This window comes from Petromyzon marinus, chromosome 42 (assembly GCF_048934315.1).
Source record: "Petromyzon marinus isolate PM22_M1 ecotype Great Lakes invasive population chromosome 42, UKy_Petmar_22M1.pri1.0, whole genome shotgun sequence".
In the NCBI taxonomy this organism is placed as follows: domain Eukaryota; kingdom Metazoa; phylum Chordata; class Hyperoartia; order Petromyzontiformes; family Petromyzontidae; genus Petromyzon; species Petromyzon marinus.
The window spans coordinates 13,243,010-13,259,999 of record NC_133708.1 but is presented as its reverse complement, the minus strand read 5'-3'; the positions used below and the strand labels follow the sequence as shown (position 1 = coordinate 13,259,999).

The 16,990-nt window shown below is 44.6% G+C and overlaps 1 protein-coding gene across 3 annotated transcripts; it reads right to left on the bottom strand.

Annotated features, from left to right (window-relative positions):
• Positions 1-16,694, bottom strand: PRPF18 (pre-mRNA processing factor 18). 3 transcript variants are annotated; one of them, XM_032969833.2, is made up of 11 exons: positions 16,538-16,694; positions 14,865-14,942; positions 13,987-14,010; positions 12,699-12,812; positions 9,566-9,679; positions 6,870-7,013; positions 5,555-5,623; positions 4,919-5,059; positions 3,640-3,711; positions 2,883-3,038; positions 1-904 (listed from the first exon to the last, which is right to left on the bottom strand). In XM_032969833.2, exons 1-11 carry the CDS (start codon positions 16,604-16,606, stop codon positions 824-826), a joined length of 1,062 nt encoding a protein of 353 aa, XP_032825724.1. In that variant the 5' UTR covers positions 16,607-16,694; the 3' UTR covers positions 1-823. The 3 variants fall into 3 exon arrangements, with proteins under 3 accessions (XP_032825724.1, XP_032825725.1, XP_075929664.1); XM_076073549.1 differs by lacking the exon at positions 1-904 and adding an exon at positions 1,090-1,113; XM_032969834.2 differs by lacking the exon at positions 13,987-14,010.
• Positions 16,695-16,990: the final 296 nt, after the last annotated feature.

Sequence of the window (16,990 nt, the reverse complement as noted above, 5' to 3'; positions counted from 1 at the left end):
GAATTTGCCAAGTGTTTTTATTCAAGACGTGTACAGTCACATCCTAGTAGTTATTTCTTGGAAAAACACGACTTTACAAGTGTGTGCGTGTGTACGTGTAATGCGCACACGCGTGTCACACGTGGAAAGATTCGCCAATTGACTAAAATATATTACGCTCACAGCACGTGCACAGATGAGCGTGAAACTATTAACAATCATATACAAAAAGGTTCGCAGATATTTTGATGACAATGGTGAGAAACGTTAATAAAATGAATTGCTCGTCGCATTCCATGCAGGCTGATGCAGCGAGGGAGACTGGCACAAAGACAAAGAAAAAAAACATAAAATGCGACCGAGCACAACCTCGAAACCGTGACAATTCATCAAATCGCTGTGAGCGAGTGGGCTTGAACCACGGACACGCCTCGTACGTGCACAATACACCTACAGCATATCCTACAAATGTTTTAAGACTCCTTACCTTATCAGCGCGCGTTACATTTATCCCATCTCTCTCCCATGCACACTTTGCCCACCTCTTCATTCCCCTTTTTATTTAACAAATAAAAAATGGGAAGTGACCAGAAATAGATCGAGCTTTGGTAACCCCCTCCCCCCCGGAGAGTTTTAATTTATTCACGCGAGCGCGAGCTCCCGTAGCCAATCCGGGTGGTGGGCATCTCGCCGTAGCGCTCTCGAGGGAGGGTGGCCGCCATCCAACAGAAATACGGTAATGCGGTCGGATACAATTACAATAAATACGGTAATGCGGTCCGGGTACATTTACAAGGGAAGGTGGGGGGGGGTGGAAAATTTGGATGGAGAGGCTGGCATCTGTTCAGAGGGCCTTGTACTCCACACACTTGGAGGGGTCGGTGGGAAAATTCCTCTGGCAAACAGTCATCAGCCTCTTCAGCCCCTGGAGGAAGAGAGAAAACCACAACGACGTCGCTCGGCTGCTCGCAAAAAAAAGTCCGTCATCATCGGCCAGGATCGATCCGCTGCCGGATGAAGGTCTCTGCAATCTTTCGCGATCCTGGGATGTGATAATCGACCCAGCGGAGTGCGCACGAGCCCATTTCTTTGCTCCGTCTCCTCTCCGGGCATCCTCTTCTGGATCTACCCTCCCTACGGCAGGGCACCCCCCCCCCCCCCCCGATGATGTCAGATGTCAGAGCTGCAGACACACCGAGTAATTTGCCCCACACGAGGTGTGACGTAAAATCCGACAGAAAGCAGGCAACGTCCGTTACCAGTCGCAAGAATGCATTCTTTGTCATCGGCCATAATCCACGTGGTGCGGGATTAAGCTAAGCATTTTTTTAATTAGCAGGTAAGGCCCACTGAGCTACATAGCTCTTTTTCAGAAGCAGACCGGCCACAAATGATAGCTCAACGAAGTGGAATGTGGAACTTTATAGCAGCTAAATTCTCTAAATGTACATTTCTACATTTGTAGGGAAAACCGGAAGACACAGGAGAAAAATCCATGTGACCACGGGGAGAGAGATGCAAAATCCAAATATACAGGTGTCAGAGTCGGAATATAACCCACGACATCCTGCCGTGGCGATAAAGGCCATCGCCATCTCCCAGGGTCCTTGTGCCACAGACTGTGCAACGATGGCTCACTTAATGTTGTGGGTGGCTGGTGCTGGAACCTTGCACTGATCCGTTGCGGTTCATTCGTTAAACAAATAAGCCCATAAGATTGTTGTTTACTTTGTACTTAGTTTCATTGCTTTTCGATAATGGCGCTTTAATCTCACTTTTGTCGGTTATTTACGATTGAGATGTTCCTCGTTATGCAATGCGTCACGTGCATCCTGCCTTCTTTATTTGTGCCCCAGATCTGTCTCGCAAGGCATGGATCTTGGCGCTTGCTTGGTGATAAAACATGGTGATTAAGCGATGCTTACGCGAGCATGCATGCATTGTGTGTGTGAATACAGGGCGATTCATTTATAGTTAAGTCATTAAAATAATAGGGATGCATTATGGCAAAACAACATTTTATTTCGGACCCTTTCCATGTCAGTGGGCTTTACCTGGGAAGATAAAACATAGTTTAGTTTTATGTGTATATCTTTAAGTGATTTGTTTACCTTTTCTATACTTTGCACTCCTATCGTGTTTTTGTAGTATTTGTTGTTGTAACGTTATGACCTGCCCCTACTGGACATCTGTGAAAAAGAGCTTTATAGCTCATTAGATTCCTCCAGTATAAATGTTCTGATTCTGATGTCTCCCATGAGTCTCAATAAATATGATAAATCTTTCAAAACCGTCCTCTAAGATTAAAGCAACACACAAGAATGTGTACAAAGTACACAGCATCTGTGCATTATGCAAAAAATAAACGATGAGCATTTCCTGAACACGTGCATTGTGGTCCTAATCTGAGGTCATAAATACATTTGAGCAAATGTGACCGACTGGTGCACCGTGATCTATCGTGGCTTCACTGCTGCTATCAGTTGGTCACATCGACTCACAATCTGATTAACTATGAACAGACAAGAGGCCCACAGTGCTGATGGTCATATCATGATGCATAAAGACTGTACTTTTGACAGTGTGTGTTGTTCGAAACGTATGGTTTTCTGGCTTGCGCTGCAATTCTGCTATGATGGGGCTTTATCGTCATTTACAGATTTGAGTCTCCTCTAAGATCTGGAGCCATCGCTTTCACAATAATTCATTATGAATCAGTGGGATGTCTATAAATAGTCAATGCGACTCGTAACATTTTTGTAACTTTACAGCACCCAATGCCAGAGTTACGACCAACTTTATCATCAACCGAATTCACAACGACGTTGTCGTCCGTTGTGGACGTGGGCTACGCGCGAGCAGGCTACAGGCGAACGTGCGACCCTGGGTGCCGGCGCGCTCACCTGGATGTATTTGCGCTGCGTCTCGTCGTTGAGGACGTGCGCCACGTGCTTCGAGAAGATCTTCTCGCGACCCGTGCGGGCGTGGATGCCCACCATTGTGACCCCGATGGGCCACGGGGCGTTGCCAATGGCCATCTGCAGGTACACATCGTTGGCCTGCCAGGGCCCGCCCACCGAAGAAAACAATGTCAGGGGACGCGTGCAGGGAGGTTTAAGTTCGCAGCCGGAGGTGGGTGTGGCGATGAGAATGCGGCACCTGTAACAGGAGATCACAGCCCACCGATGCTCTGATCCCTCCACTGATTCTCAATCCTATCCCGGATCATTTTGAGATTTAACTCACTTTTTTTAAAGATCCTCCATGGAATCACCCCTGTCGACCTCTCCCCTCTCAGCTGGTCATCTACTGGACATCTGTGCAAAATAACTTTATAGCTCATCAGATACCTCCGGTATAAATAGATCCTAACCTGACTCTACTCCTCTCTAACTCTTCCCCAGGCAATCTGCGACCTCTCCCTTCTCATCGCTATCTACTCCCCACCACGCAACTTTCCTACCTCTCCCCTCTCATCGAACTCTACTCCCCTCCACGTACTCTCAGCTCCATTAACCAAGGCTTTCTATCAAATGCCCCGGTTAACCGTCGCTCAGTTGGAGGCCGCTCATTCTCCTCCTTTCTCCCAGCCCTTCGTGCTGCAGACTCCCTGTCCTCAGACGGTGCACAGAACTGTGGGGGTCCGTGTCTCGGGATTACCTTCACGTACTCCCGCTGCAGCACAAACTTGGTGATGTCCGTGAGGTACTCCTTGATGTCCGATGACAGATTCTTCACACACACAAGGACAAAGATTCCCCCCTAAATCATGAACATAATTTTGGGGCAAGTGCCATTAGCAAGCACCTATATGTTGAACTTCCTTCACACTGTACGTAGCCAACTGTGCTAATGGGGAGTGCGGGGGAAGGGCAACATACTAAACACAAAAAGCAGTTATACAGAAATTAATTTTCCATCTAAATTTAAAACTGTATAGCTCCAGTGCCTTCACGACGGGGTGGGGGGCCAAACCACGCCCAGTCACCTTCGTCTCCGCAGTGCTGCTGTTTACACATTGCACCAGGTACTAATTTGAGGCCGAGTCGACCTAAGGGAGGCCCAGGACCGGTTATGATAATCGTCACTGGCGTTGGATACGAGTGGGGATCGAACTCGGGTGGCCGGGTTCGGAGCGCAGCGCGCTAACCGCAACACCACCGCTCCCCATACACACGAGCACACACAGGCGCACGTACACAAACCACAACAGAGGCGTGCGTCACATTAATAATTCAAAAGGCGACCGGCCTTGCAGCTCGGCGAAGCTCACATTACAGTGACCAACAACGTGCACACCGACTCGGGGAAAGACGTCGCTAATAGGAACAATGACCTCGTGGCGAGAGCAGTGACGGCATTAGCTGTCAGAACACAGAACACGCTCAAGGGGAAGACCCAAAAGGGCAATGCAGTGCAGCAGTATGAAGCATTGCGCAAGGCAATTGACAAATGTTGCCATCAGCTATCGTCATCATTGCTGTTGCTGGAATTCTGTGAGATGGTGTTAATTCTAACATGCCCAAACCACCACAGTCAAGAGTACCAAGTAAAAAAAAAATTCCCCCACTCTTTTTTATATTGAACATGAAACACCCATTGCTGCCGAATTAATGAATTAAATGCCGCTAACATGAACCCCCCCCCCCAGCACCCGTTTTATAAATGATCTTATAAAAATGTAACGTGCATGAAAAACTGTAAAACTATATCTAGAGCAAATGGTGGTTGCTTAAAGAAATAATTGGGGGTTCATTTGCTCATTTTACCTGCCCTGGTTTGTAATGTTGGCCATAGGATTTATTTTGGGGTTTCAAATAAAACCGAGAAGATAAAAATGGCATTGATTCACGCTGCCACGCGCTCGAGTGTGTGGTGGGGGGCGGGGGGTGGGCCTGGCCGCTTCAGGCGAGGCCAGTGCTGCAGGGCAGCAGCAAACCTTTTTGCGGAGCTTGCGAAAGAGCGGCTGCAGGTAGGCCTCGGTCTGGCTGTGCGTGGCGCTGGCCAGCTTCCCCGCCACGCCTCTCTTCACGTGCTCCTCACGGCTGTTCAGCTCCTTAGCCCAGCTGCCCAGCAGGAACTGTCCCCCCCCCCCAGCCCGGCAGGCAGAGAGGGTTAAGGGGCAGTTGGCAGCAGAACGCAGCGCGGCGGACACCCATTACCGTACTCATATTCTATTGCATCTATGTATATATGCATGCATGTTGAACTTCTTTCGAACCGTACGTAGCACCCATGCTAATCGCTCTATGGTACAGTACTAAACAAAACGGTAGATATAATATAACCAGAACGTGCAGGACAGACAAAACAAACAGGACAGTGCAAATACCGACAGAACAAATGAGACGATATAAACGAGACAAATAAGAATTGGTTCCTAAAGCTGTTCATGGTCCCATATCTTCACAATTCACCAAACAGCTAGAGGGAAGAACAGAACAGTTACACGCTTGTGTTTGATATTCATGCATGAGAAAAAAAATATATATAACATTGCCATTGTGGTGTAGGGATATCTAATTTGAGATGTGTGGCTGTTGGTGTGCCCAAACATTTTGTCTCAATGACATACCTTTAAGACTTTCAGAATCAGGTCCATGTCCTGGTGGTCGTTTTCTGTGCCCAGAGTTTTCCCCAATTCCTGTTAGGAAACGACATTGAAAGTGGCACCACAGTCAGCATCCTTAACTCAAGTCTATGCATGCAAAGCGTGTGTTATAAACATGGACACATTCTTAAACCTTCACCCACAATGTCGTTATGAAGACATTTTCTCTTGTGAACAATGGTGGAGGGTTGTTGTATAACCAGAGGAAATTGAGAGACAGTTTGCGCATTTTTAGAACGACATTGCTTCACATTAGCAAGACAGATAAGTTTGGCTTTTCTGATGTTAAAATGAAAATAAACTTTTTTGTCCATCAGTCTATTGGCCTTCCCGACTACTGTATTTTTTTGCAATGTTGGCAAATGAAAAAACATTACAAATCAAATGTTTATGGACACTGGGTTTTAATAAGGCTCCACAGGCTGATGGGAAAAAAATGCAATTAAATTTTTACATGGTCAAACAGCCTTCTCTGTTCCTTTTATAATTTACTATCCAAAATTAATCGTAACAGCTGATAACACATTTCGTGCCAGCAAAGATAACTCGTAGACCAATTCTATTTTTTGCTGTTGGAAATTATGGGAAACTCAGACAGAAAAGCACATGCGGGCTGGAAACAAATAAGAGTAATTAATATTGCGGGTGCATCAAACCGTACAAGTACGTGCCATCTGCTTCACAGCGGACGTTAAGGTGAAGTTTTATTTGTTGAGGCCGTGACAACGTTCATGCACGGCGAGGGGCCACTGTGCCGGCATTGTCGTCTAGATTTGCACAAAATAGATAACTTCCTGCAAATTACTCAAGAGGAATATACAGAACAATCATCGCCATTCCCCCCACCCCGACTGCGAAAACTTAGCAAGATCCTCCTGTCAAAGAGTCATGAGGCTCAGTAGGGCTTTCCTACATAAACAAGCATGATAATAAAACATGCATGAGTTGTAGAGTTGTCGAAATTTTTCCAATTGTCTTGCTGTCTAAAATAACGCGGCTATGTTGTTTTCAATGCAAGGTCATGTCACATGAGCAAGGTTGTTTTCAATGCAAGGTCATGTCACATGAGCAAGGTCATGTCACGCTCACAATCACACCTGTGCATCAATAAACTCCAAATTATCAGGTCGTTAAGCTGTTAAGATGGCCTCGGATTTAAACGGGCGTACACTGTGGCTGGCAACTATACCAATTTATGAAATTAAGTTCTCCATCACATATTCAGAACCAAGATGGGGCATGTGAAACGTAATCCACCACCAGCCACCTCGACACTCACCTGCAGCTCTTCGATGGTGGTGTTCTCCTCCTGCACCTTGAGGTCGTTCTGACCTTCCTCCTCCGTCTCCTGCCCGGCCGCCAGCTCGTTCAGGTACTGCAGGTCGATCTTGTCCATGGCTGTCTTCAAGTCGTTCCTCAAACCCTGCACCGCAGAGGTGGAAAGAATACCGGGCGATTGGACTGGCCGTGGGCTTGACGAGAATGTCAGAAAATATATATCATCACAATTCATGGACAGATAGCCCGTAGGTGTCTACTGCACATTTTGTAATTTGTTTACACTTTCCTATCTTGTGCCAATATGCTCAAATAGCGCACATCTTTCTGGCACCAATCTCTTTCATGTCGTCATTAAACCATTCGCTTTTAGGCCTTCCTCTCTTTCCGATTCCTTCCATTTGGTGGCACAACATCACTTTTAATTTCCCAGTCAATCCTACATGTGTCAAAATAGGTGCCAGTTTCCTTCTCATCACTGCCTGCATTATCAGTTCTTCTTCTATGTGCAACAACATAAGGATAGTTCAAACAGGTAGCAATTCGGCTGACTGCGACTAAAGCGTTATTTTAATTATTTGGTGAACAAGTGATCTTTGTGTATTTCTGACGCATTAGTTATTACCCTCACGCCTCCATGATGGCTTTTTAGCTATCAGTATGCCGTGAACACCAGATGTGCTTATGAATAACATCTTCTGTGAGTAAAGTACCCAGAATGCATTCAATTTAGTCAAATTCTCCGAATCTAAGCAGAGTTTATAATACTCTGGATGATTGTTCCGACATGCGTAACAGGTGTTATAGGCTGAAAAACTAGGTGGTGGGCGGCAGAAGGCAGTGCAACAAAATCCATTGTGGTACTGCGCTTCTACGTGTCCACGTGCATGCTACCCAACATTCACCAACCCACAGCGACCAGCGTGGTACAAGCACTGTCGAACAACTCCCACAATCCCCAGTGTCGGGGAAGTCCTCATCCAGCAGTGGATTAACAAAAATGGCTGCCCATGTAAGTATCCGCAAAGAGTCGTAAAGTGCAGTGGCTGGCTGGTTCGTTGGTCACGTGACAAACGTTTCCCACCACAAGGCCTGCGCATGAGGGACAGGCGCCCCCTTACTGTAATGATGAGGTACAGCAGTGTCAGTGGTGGGTGAAATAAATCTTGACTTAAAGCTTTCGTGACTGCAGGAATACATATTCTATGGGTCTTTCGGTAAAGCCAAGAAAATGTTGGTGTAGTTAGTTGACAACAGTGTGCTATAAAAATGCCAATCCATGGCTAAATATCGGTGGCAATTTATATTTACACCGGTCCTGGGCCGCCCTATCACCAACCCAGCATTGGCCAGAAATAAGTATGCTCGAACAACCCTCACAACTGACAATATAAAAATCACTATAAACCATTTTTTTTATTTTACCAGGGTAAGGCCCACTGCTATACAGTTATTTTTCAGAAGAGACCTGGCCACAAAAGATAGCCAAATGAAGTGGCTTATCACGTGTAAATTTAAAGCAGCCAAACATTCTAAACGCATGTTTCTAAATGTAGAGGGAAAAACCGAAAGACCTGGAGAAAAATCCAAACGACCACGAGAACACAGAAACTCCAAAAATACTGGCATCAGGGTCGGGATCGAACCCACGACCTCCAGTATACCAAAGCGAGGTAGTTAACATCTCGGCACGTTGTGGAGAGGCCTTCAACCAGCAGTGGATTGAGAAAAGCGCTTTACGATATAATAATTATTTTAATTGAGTTGAGATCAAAAGTCACTTGTAGGGATGTCAGAAGAAGTTCTGTGAAATCTGTTTCCACGGTCCATTCTCTAGCACGGGACGACACACCACTCTGTGAAAACTTAAAACTGTCTCATAACAAAAGACCCAAGAGCACAATTGCAGAAGTGGCAAAAGTAAAACTATAACTAAAGTCACTGAGTAAAAGTGAACACTACGCGCAAACATTTCATTGTATGTAAATGTACAATGCTATTTAAATGGAAATTAGTTGCAAGAAATATTTAATTGGATTTTATTTAGTTTTATCCCCCAAATCTCCTCCAATTGTGCTAGCAATGTCATCAGTAAAGCTGCGCTATCAGAACTCAGCAGCTACCAGAGCATCACCTTGTGCCAGAGAACGCCCCCATTAGATGACTTTGCAAACAACTCATGAAATTATTTTAAAAAAGCACTTTGTCACACACCTTGAATAACACACCCTGCAGAAAGTGATCACAGAATGCCAATACAATTGAACATTTGAATTCTCAGAACTGAAATTCAGCCAAATTAAGTGACGAAACCCAATGTAACTATGGGGTTTTTGTTAACCCACCGCCAGTGGGAACCCAGTTTAACCACGGGTGGCGAGATGCTAACTACGTCGCTTGTTATACAAGAGGTCGTGAGTTCGATTCCGACCCTGGCGCCTGTATATTTTGAAGTTTCCATGTTCTCCCCGTGATTGTGCGTATTTTTCACCAGGTCCTCTGATTTTTTCCCTCCACAATTAGAATCAACATGCGTTTAGAGTATTTGGCTGCAATAAATGCCCATGTGATGAGCCACTTCGTTGAGCTATCATTTGTGATAGCCAGGTCGCTTCTGAAAAAGTGCTATATAGCTCAGTGGGCCTTACCAGGTAAAATAAAAAGTGTATAGCTTATACAGAACCCCGGTTCACGTACTTTGTTAACTTCGGGCGCGAGGATCTCGATCTTGCGCAGCCGCTGGAACGCGTCGTAGTCGCTCTCGCTGAAGAGTCGAATTGGCTCTGCTCGCTCTCGCAGTCGCTTGATAACCTGCGGAGAGGGTGTTTACACAGCACGCGCAAGAATAATAATCACGTACAGTTGTTGGCTATCGGATTACCTGTGGTCGCGATTATCCGGGTGGTGGATTACAAAAGAATAAATATTATTAGGAGGCACTGGTTCCACTGTCAGCCGCTCTTCACTCGTCACGGGTCATTGACCCAATGCTGCAAATGTCGACAAATAAATGGAAACGTGCGATTTTAGCATTACAAGAATAACTTTCACAATTGTTACATTTTCCCCAGGTAAAATTACATGTACTTTGTTCACTGCATTTCCATGTGGAATAATGACCACACTCTACGTCTTCACACCTGTTCTATGTAGGTAAAACGAACATGTTTTTATCACTTAATTCGTATATATATCTTTTGCAATACCTGTATTAATTTTATCCAGGCTTCCCTCTCCTCCCGCTCCCAGAAAATTAAGTGAATTACGCCAAAAACTTGCCTATCGTGGGTTTTCCCATCGCGGGTTTGACCATTCGCATAAAATTCATTGAAGTATTGTCGCCAATCGTGCTCCAGTGGCTCAATCATTAGCAGCTGACCGCGAGATTTCTCTACGCATCGTGGCTGCAATGCTCGTGATGATGCTGCCGTGGAAGAACACACGCGCCATCTTTTCCCCATCTTGTCTCCGACGCAGTCCATCGCGGGTCCCAGTTCACGTGTTCTCAGCATCCAGCGATGGGCACGGTTTTTTGTGTATTTTGTAGTGCAGAAACAATACATGCAATACTCTCTGGTTCTTTCGGTAAAGTCACGTAGATAGAAAAAATAATCAAATAAAATAAAACACGACGTTTCGGTCGCAACACAAGCGTCGGTCTTCAGGGAGTGGAAAATGATGGCAAGCTACCATTCCTGGATGTTTTGATCGAGAAGAGATCTGATGGCTCGTTGGGACACTGTCTATAGCAGGGGTCGGGAACCTATGGCTCGCGAGCCAGATGTGGCTCTTTTGATGATTGCATATGGCTCGCAGATAAAACAAAATATTCTCACTTGTTTTAATCCATCCATCAATTTTTCACTGCGCATGTCCTGTTCAGGGCTGCAGGAGCAATTGTCCATTATTTTTATTGGATGATACTGGCCTACGTATGCATGTGAGCAGTCATTCTCACATCTTAAAAACATCAAGTCCAACCAACGATCACGTTTAACGGATGAAAGCCTCAATGCTTGCATGAAGCTTAACCTCACCAAGTACCAACCCGACTACAAAGACATCAGCAAATCCATGCAGCACCAGAAGTCGCATTAATGGTGAGTGTTATAACAACATTATTTAAAAGAATAAATTCAGAGGCTTATTATATTGACATTTAGTTGAATTCACTTTTAAAATATATTATATGGCTCTCACTGAAATAAATTTCCAATTTTTTTGCTTTCATGGCTCTCTTAGTCAAAAAGGTTCCCGACCCCTGGTCTATAGGAAAGCCACCCACACGGATCCTATCTAAAGCCTGACTCCCACCACCATCCAGCCCAGAAGAATTCCTCATCAAAGTACTACACCATAGGGCCCGTTGCATCTCCGACCAGCACCACCTAGCCAGTGAGCTTGAATACGTATGCCAGGCTCTCAGGAGGAATGGATATTCTGACCGCACAATCCGCAAAGCTGCATCCCCAACCATGGGTAGAGAACCGTCTGAGGAACCAATCAAAACCATCACCTTACCATACATAGCAGGGGTCACCAAAAGGATTGCCAAAATTTTAAACAAACTCAAGATCCAAGTTCTGTTCAATACAGTACACAAAATACGTGATTTGATCCCATCGGTGAAGGATGCGATTCCGGACATGCAATGTCCTGGTGTCTATAAGCCGAGTTGTGTCTGCAGCAGCAGTTACATTGGTAAAACGAAGCGACGTGCCTTAGACCGGGTTCGCAAACATAAAGTGGATTTGAAACACGGCAGAACCAACTGCTCGGCGGTGGCGGATCATTGTTTCAACGCTGTGGGCACACATGACATTGTTTTCTCCGAGACCAAGGTGCTTTGCAAACCCTCGGGCCACCTTCAGAGATTTGTTCATGAAGCCATCCAGATATACAAACACAGACAAAACTTTAATCGAGAAGATGGATTCAGATTGAGCAATCGTTGGAAGGATGTGATAAAGCACGTCAAGTTAACTGCTATGATTTTCACTCACCCACCCGGTTGTCGTCGTCCTCACTCACCCACCCGGTTGTCGTCGTCCGATTACTACTTGTACTACAAGTCCATTTGCTAATTTCTCTGGCCCCTCCTGTCCCTGCACGCCACAAACCCTCCCCCCGCTCCTCTGTGAACTCCAACAGCCAAACTCCGTCCCCCCCCCCTTTCCTCTCCACTACCGTGCCTATATAAAGCCACAACAGCAGATCATTTTTTCTCACCTGAAGATGGATGCTTGTGTTGTGACCGAAACGTCGTGTTTTTTCTTTTCTATCTACGTGACTTTACCGAACGAACCAGAGAGTATGGATTCCTGCAGTCACGAAAGCTTCAAATCAAGATTGAATACATGCCATGTTTAAGATGCATAGTCATTATGATTAAAACATTATTTTGAAATGATTATTTACATTTGTATTTGTTGTCATGATGGGATTATGAGAATCATGGTTGAGAGACTGCTGGGTTTCCATGTTTTTTTTTTATCTGGTTATAAACAAAGGTATATTATGACAAAAAATTTACAAAGGTGACCGACGCTGTTGTCAAAGCAAATAAAGCAAATGGAAATGGGCAGCGCGCATCGTGAAAAAAACTGACACGACCTGGAGAAGAGTAACTGCAGAATGGAGACCGACAGAATGGCAAAATAAGCAGAGTAAGGCAGCGTAAGACAAAAGGTGAGTTGACATCATAGAGTTTAGAGTCCACTACTGGACAGGAGTGACCAAAGAAGGAATGGAAGTGGGGAGAGCCTTTGGCCAGCAGCGGGATGTTACTGGCTGATGACAAAAAATCTACCATCACGCTGTCAATACGCACCTCCTGCCGGCTCAGCGTCATAGGCAGCTTCTCCCCCATGAGCTCCATGTCCATCATGCTGCTCGTGGCAATCTCCTTCTCCTCCTGCTGATTGGCCATCATCTGGGGTTGTTTCTGTTACACATTGCACCCATGGTATTAGTTTAGTTTACAAACTCTCTCGTAATCAGCTCCTCAACTTTTATTTGGTAAATTTTGCCATGAGAAAGACTCAACTAGATTGTGAAACTTACTGATATGACGATTTGTGGTTTTATTTGGCGGTGGCAGCAGGGCAGTTCCACAATTTTGGACCGACATTTCAGACACTTTCAAGACAGGGGTATTAAGTAGTATAATCACAAAGTGGCTCTTTTACTGTGGCATTCCATGTCCAAAATTTAGGATTGCGATTCAATTTTTTTTAATGAAATATCCACCTTTCTGGATAATGGAGAAATGCTCATAAAATATCAAGGTGATAGATGCACTCAAGACAGAAAGGAGGTTGGATGGTGCATTCAATTATGTGTATGAAATTGTTTTGTTCCTTAAGTTAAGCCACATTTTCTATAATTACCTTAAAAAATAAGATGATTGTTAAATTATAACTGAGGTTGGTTTCCCATTTTGTGGAACTGCCCATTAACATTTGAGCCTTTGAGCAAAGCAAATTATTTGAGAGTAATTTAAAATTGTTCCCAAGATAAACGATTGTAGCGAAAGAACATGGTTTAATGCTAAACATGGATTTCAAGCAGAAAATAAGTTATATATTACAATTAATTGGTGGAGCAGCTTTGCACACGGAGTTTACTCACATTTCAAAAATATTTAATAAGCCAACCAACATTCCCATCTTAAACATTCCTTATTTCTCTGCACCGGAATCTTATTGTATGGTCCATGCGTGCGATTCACATGGCGCGATAGAAGTTATTTGAATGGAAGTTCCTGCTCTCTTTTTAAAACAAGAGAAAATAGAAACTGCCAGCCAAATCTAGAAATAATAAGATTAATTCCTTAAACGTAAAGCATAGATGTGATATCATGAAAATAAAACATAAAAAACGAGAAACGCAGCTTGCAAACCAAAAACAGCCACATAAATATCGCAAATGTTTTCCTGCAAGCAACTACAAAATTACTTCAAACAGTTTCATGCCTTTACAAAAAAACACTATCAAACCATCCAAAGGCTATGGTTACAGAACAAATTGGCATGTAACTGGTTAAAGGAATTTGTAGCAAGTGGAAAGGAATAAAATAAAAACCAATTGTATAAGCAGCCTGAGGTCTGCTACCATACCTCGGTCGCCTTGTGAGAAGCCCTCTGTTGGCACAACATCAACACACTTGGCAGTTACAAGTCGCTGCTTCCACATCTCTACCAAAAGGTATCAAGTAAAAGCAAAGTATGCAATAATAACATATTGAAATTCTGAAAGGGATCAGTGGCCTTTATTTTTTCTGTTGTGGAAATATTATTGTCCACTGGTCTGTCCGTCCATCTGAGGACACTTCAAAAACATTTTCACTTAAAGTACATTTCCCAAACAAAATTAAAAATGAAGCTTGCCACATAGTTTACCAATATCAATAAGCAGGATATGCATAGTTTCTGGGCCACAATCTCAATTAGATACTTTCAATACAGCATTTCAATAACAAATATAACTCTCAATGCACATCGGGATGTTTAGAAAACACGTGTACATTTAAATGTGGGTTTCTGTGGGCACATTCCCTTGCACAGTGGAATCCTCTAACATAGGGTCATTTCACTATATATTCTGGTGGGCCACATTGATAAAATTAGCATGTGCTAGCGGGCCACTTGACATCATAGTGTGAAATATATGAGTTATGATGTCATAACGTAGATACATGTGACCGCCTTGTCTCCAGGCCTCTCATCTTTTTGTTTAGTCTAACTCTCATTGCACTAATCTGTATCTCTGTCTTAGTGAACCATATATCTTGGCGGGCCACTCCAAGAGCATTCACAGGCCAGATGAGGCTTACAGCCCCACTAGTTGAAGAACCATGCACTAGCAACATAGAGGCTCCCTTAATAGACTGTCCGGTCAGCTTGTTTTCTTTCACATAAGCCCACGCAGTACTCCAATTTACAAGATGCAGAATTGTAAGCATTTGAAGAATCAAGAATATTCAGGGTCATCATACCTTGAGGCCGCATCTCTCATAGTATGCCTCCTCTTCTTTCTTTGCCAAGTCACCTCGCTTGAAGTACCTTTTGTTACCCTGGTTAACAAAACAACACACAAGGAGATGTTTACGTACAATGTAAACAAATATATACATCTGAAAAGTGCGCAAAGAAGCGTGGACCAGTGAATAGTTGTACTTACACTGAGAGAATAAGGAAAATATGCAAGTTAGAGGACAGCAGTTTTGAATTGGGCTTGGGCTGGACAGGTCTCAAGATGGGATGAGAGTTTGTAGAGATAAGCAACAGCAATGCAGCTAAAGGAGGAAGCCAGTGTAGAGTACGTCCACTCCTGTTCTATTATTGCACATTGGCCACGTGTTCAGGAGCCCAATGCCAATGTCTAGGCCTGCCAGCCACGAGAGTAGCTGCAGGCGAGGGAGTTAGTGTGGTTTTAACTCTTCCTTCCATTGAAGTGGAGCCCAGGTTAAAACGTGGCCCATAGTGTTGGATGCATGGCCACAGTCGCAATGCGGGCCTGGCTTTTAATTTCCCCGTTCGTGAAGGAGACGCTGCGCAATGGGCTCGTAGATCGTCCACTGATGAGATTGAGGGATCAAATCTGCCGGTGTTGCTGGTGCGAGCTAGCGAGATGGATCGTTGCGTCGCTAAACTATGAGACAGATGGTAACATATCGGGCAATTTTCCTTTCATAGCACATAGAAGAGGCCAGGGGGCGGCCCATTTGTCTTATGTTGTCTGTGACAATTATTGACTATTATTAGTGCTTGTGTGTGTAATCTACAGATATTATACCGCAGTGATGTCTATGGTAATCGCACCATGCTCTGTTTTCAACAGGCGACAAGAATATTGAACAGTACCGCTGTTTCATATTCTTGGTTCTTTCGGTAAAGTCACGTTGAAGGGAAACAATAAAATATATAAAACAATAAAATTCTCACGACGTTTCGACTGTAACAGTCATTATCAGGTGTGAAAACCAACGGCAAGAAACATTTGAAATGTTTGAAATTTTTCTTGCCGTTGGCTTTCACATCTGATGATGACTGTGGTACAGTCGAAACGTCGTGAGAATTTTATTGTTTTATATATTATTTTATTGTTTCCCTTCAACGTGACTTTACCGAAAGCACCAAGAATATGAATCTCTGCAGTCACGAAAGCTTTAAATCAAAATGTAGTACCGCTGTTGTTGTTATTCGTGCGAGACGTGCATAACAGGGTTAAAGCAACACGTTTTCAACTTCCGTCTTCAAACATTTTACATCAGACACATCAAAGTCACGTTTCCCATCGAGGTTGTTGAGCCAAATGATTGCTGCTTAGTATTTTAGTGGCTTAACTAATAAATATAACTCCTATCCTGTACAGTACCGTACAACACGCATACAGTTAACGCGTACGTAGCTTTCGTTTCGATTGAAACGAACACAACTTTATAACACGCGCGCGTTATTTTGTTGTTGCTAAATTACGTAATGCGGTAAAATAATATAATCGGTCGCTACTTAAAATTCGCTGTCGCGATGAGAGAAGCCTGCGGCGTTAGGCCCCTGCGGTAGGCCGTCTTTAATAGTACGACTAATTAACACTTTAACAGTGTTAAAGTGGAACTCGGTGTTTGTTGTTAACAGTCGCACGGGGGGGGGAGGGGGGGCGGTTTACCTCCACGAGATTTTTATCCTCTATAAGTTTCCTTTTCCTCACGATCTCCGCTTTCAGAAAGTCCATCATGAGAGCCTTCCAGAAGCGGCCAGTGCGTGTGCGTGGGGCAGCCACATCCGGGTCTGCGTGGACGTCGGTGGAGGAGGGGCACAAGCCAATCACAGAGGGAGCTGCAAATCTCTCCAACAGCAGAGGGCAGTCGAGCAAAACTCATGCCTGGCATTGCAGCGTTCTTCGGGCCACTGGCGGCTGCCGGTGGCCTTTAGTGGGGGACCCCAGTGGCCTTTAGTGGGGGACCACGGTGGCCTTTAGTGTGGGACCCCAGTGGCCTTTAGTGTGGGACCCCGGTGACCTTTAGTGTGGGACCCCGGTGGCCTTTAGTATGGCCCCCGGTGGCCTTTAGTGCGGCCCCCGGTGGCCTTTAGTGCGGCCCCCGGTGGCCTTTAGTGCGGG

What these genes read in the sequence shown, in the direction of transcription:
- PRPF18 (XM_032969833.2), bottom strand. Translation starts at nt 16,606, where the DNA reads ATGATGGACTTTCTGAAAGCGGAGATCGTGAGGAAAAGGAAACTTATA. An exon ending in TGATTCTGAAAGTCTTAAAG is followed by an intron (nt 5,060 to 5,554) that starts GTATGTCATTGA and finishes GGGGGGGGACAG; the next exon opens with TTCCTGCTGGGCAGCTGGGC. An exon ending in TGCAGCGGGAGTACGTGAAG is followed by an intron (nt 3,039 to 3,639) that starts GTAATCCCGAGA and finishes GGGCCCTGGCAG; the next exon opens with GCCAACGATGTGTACCTGCA.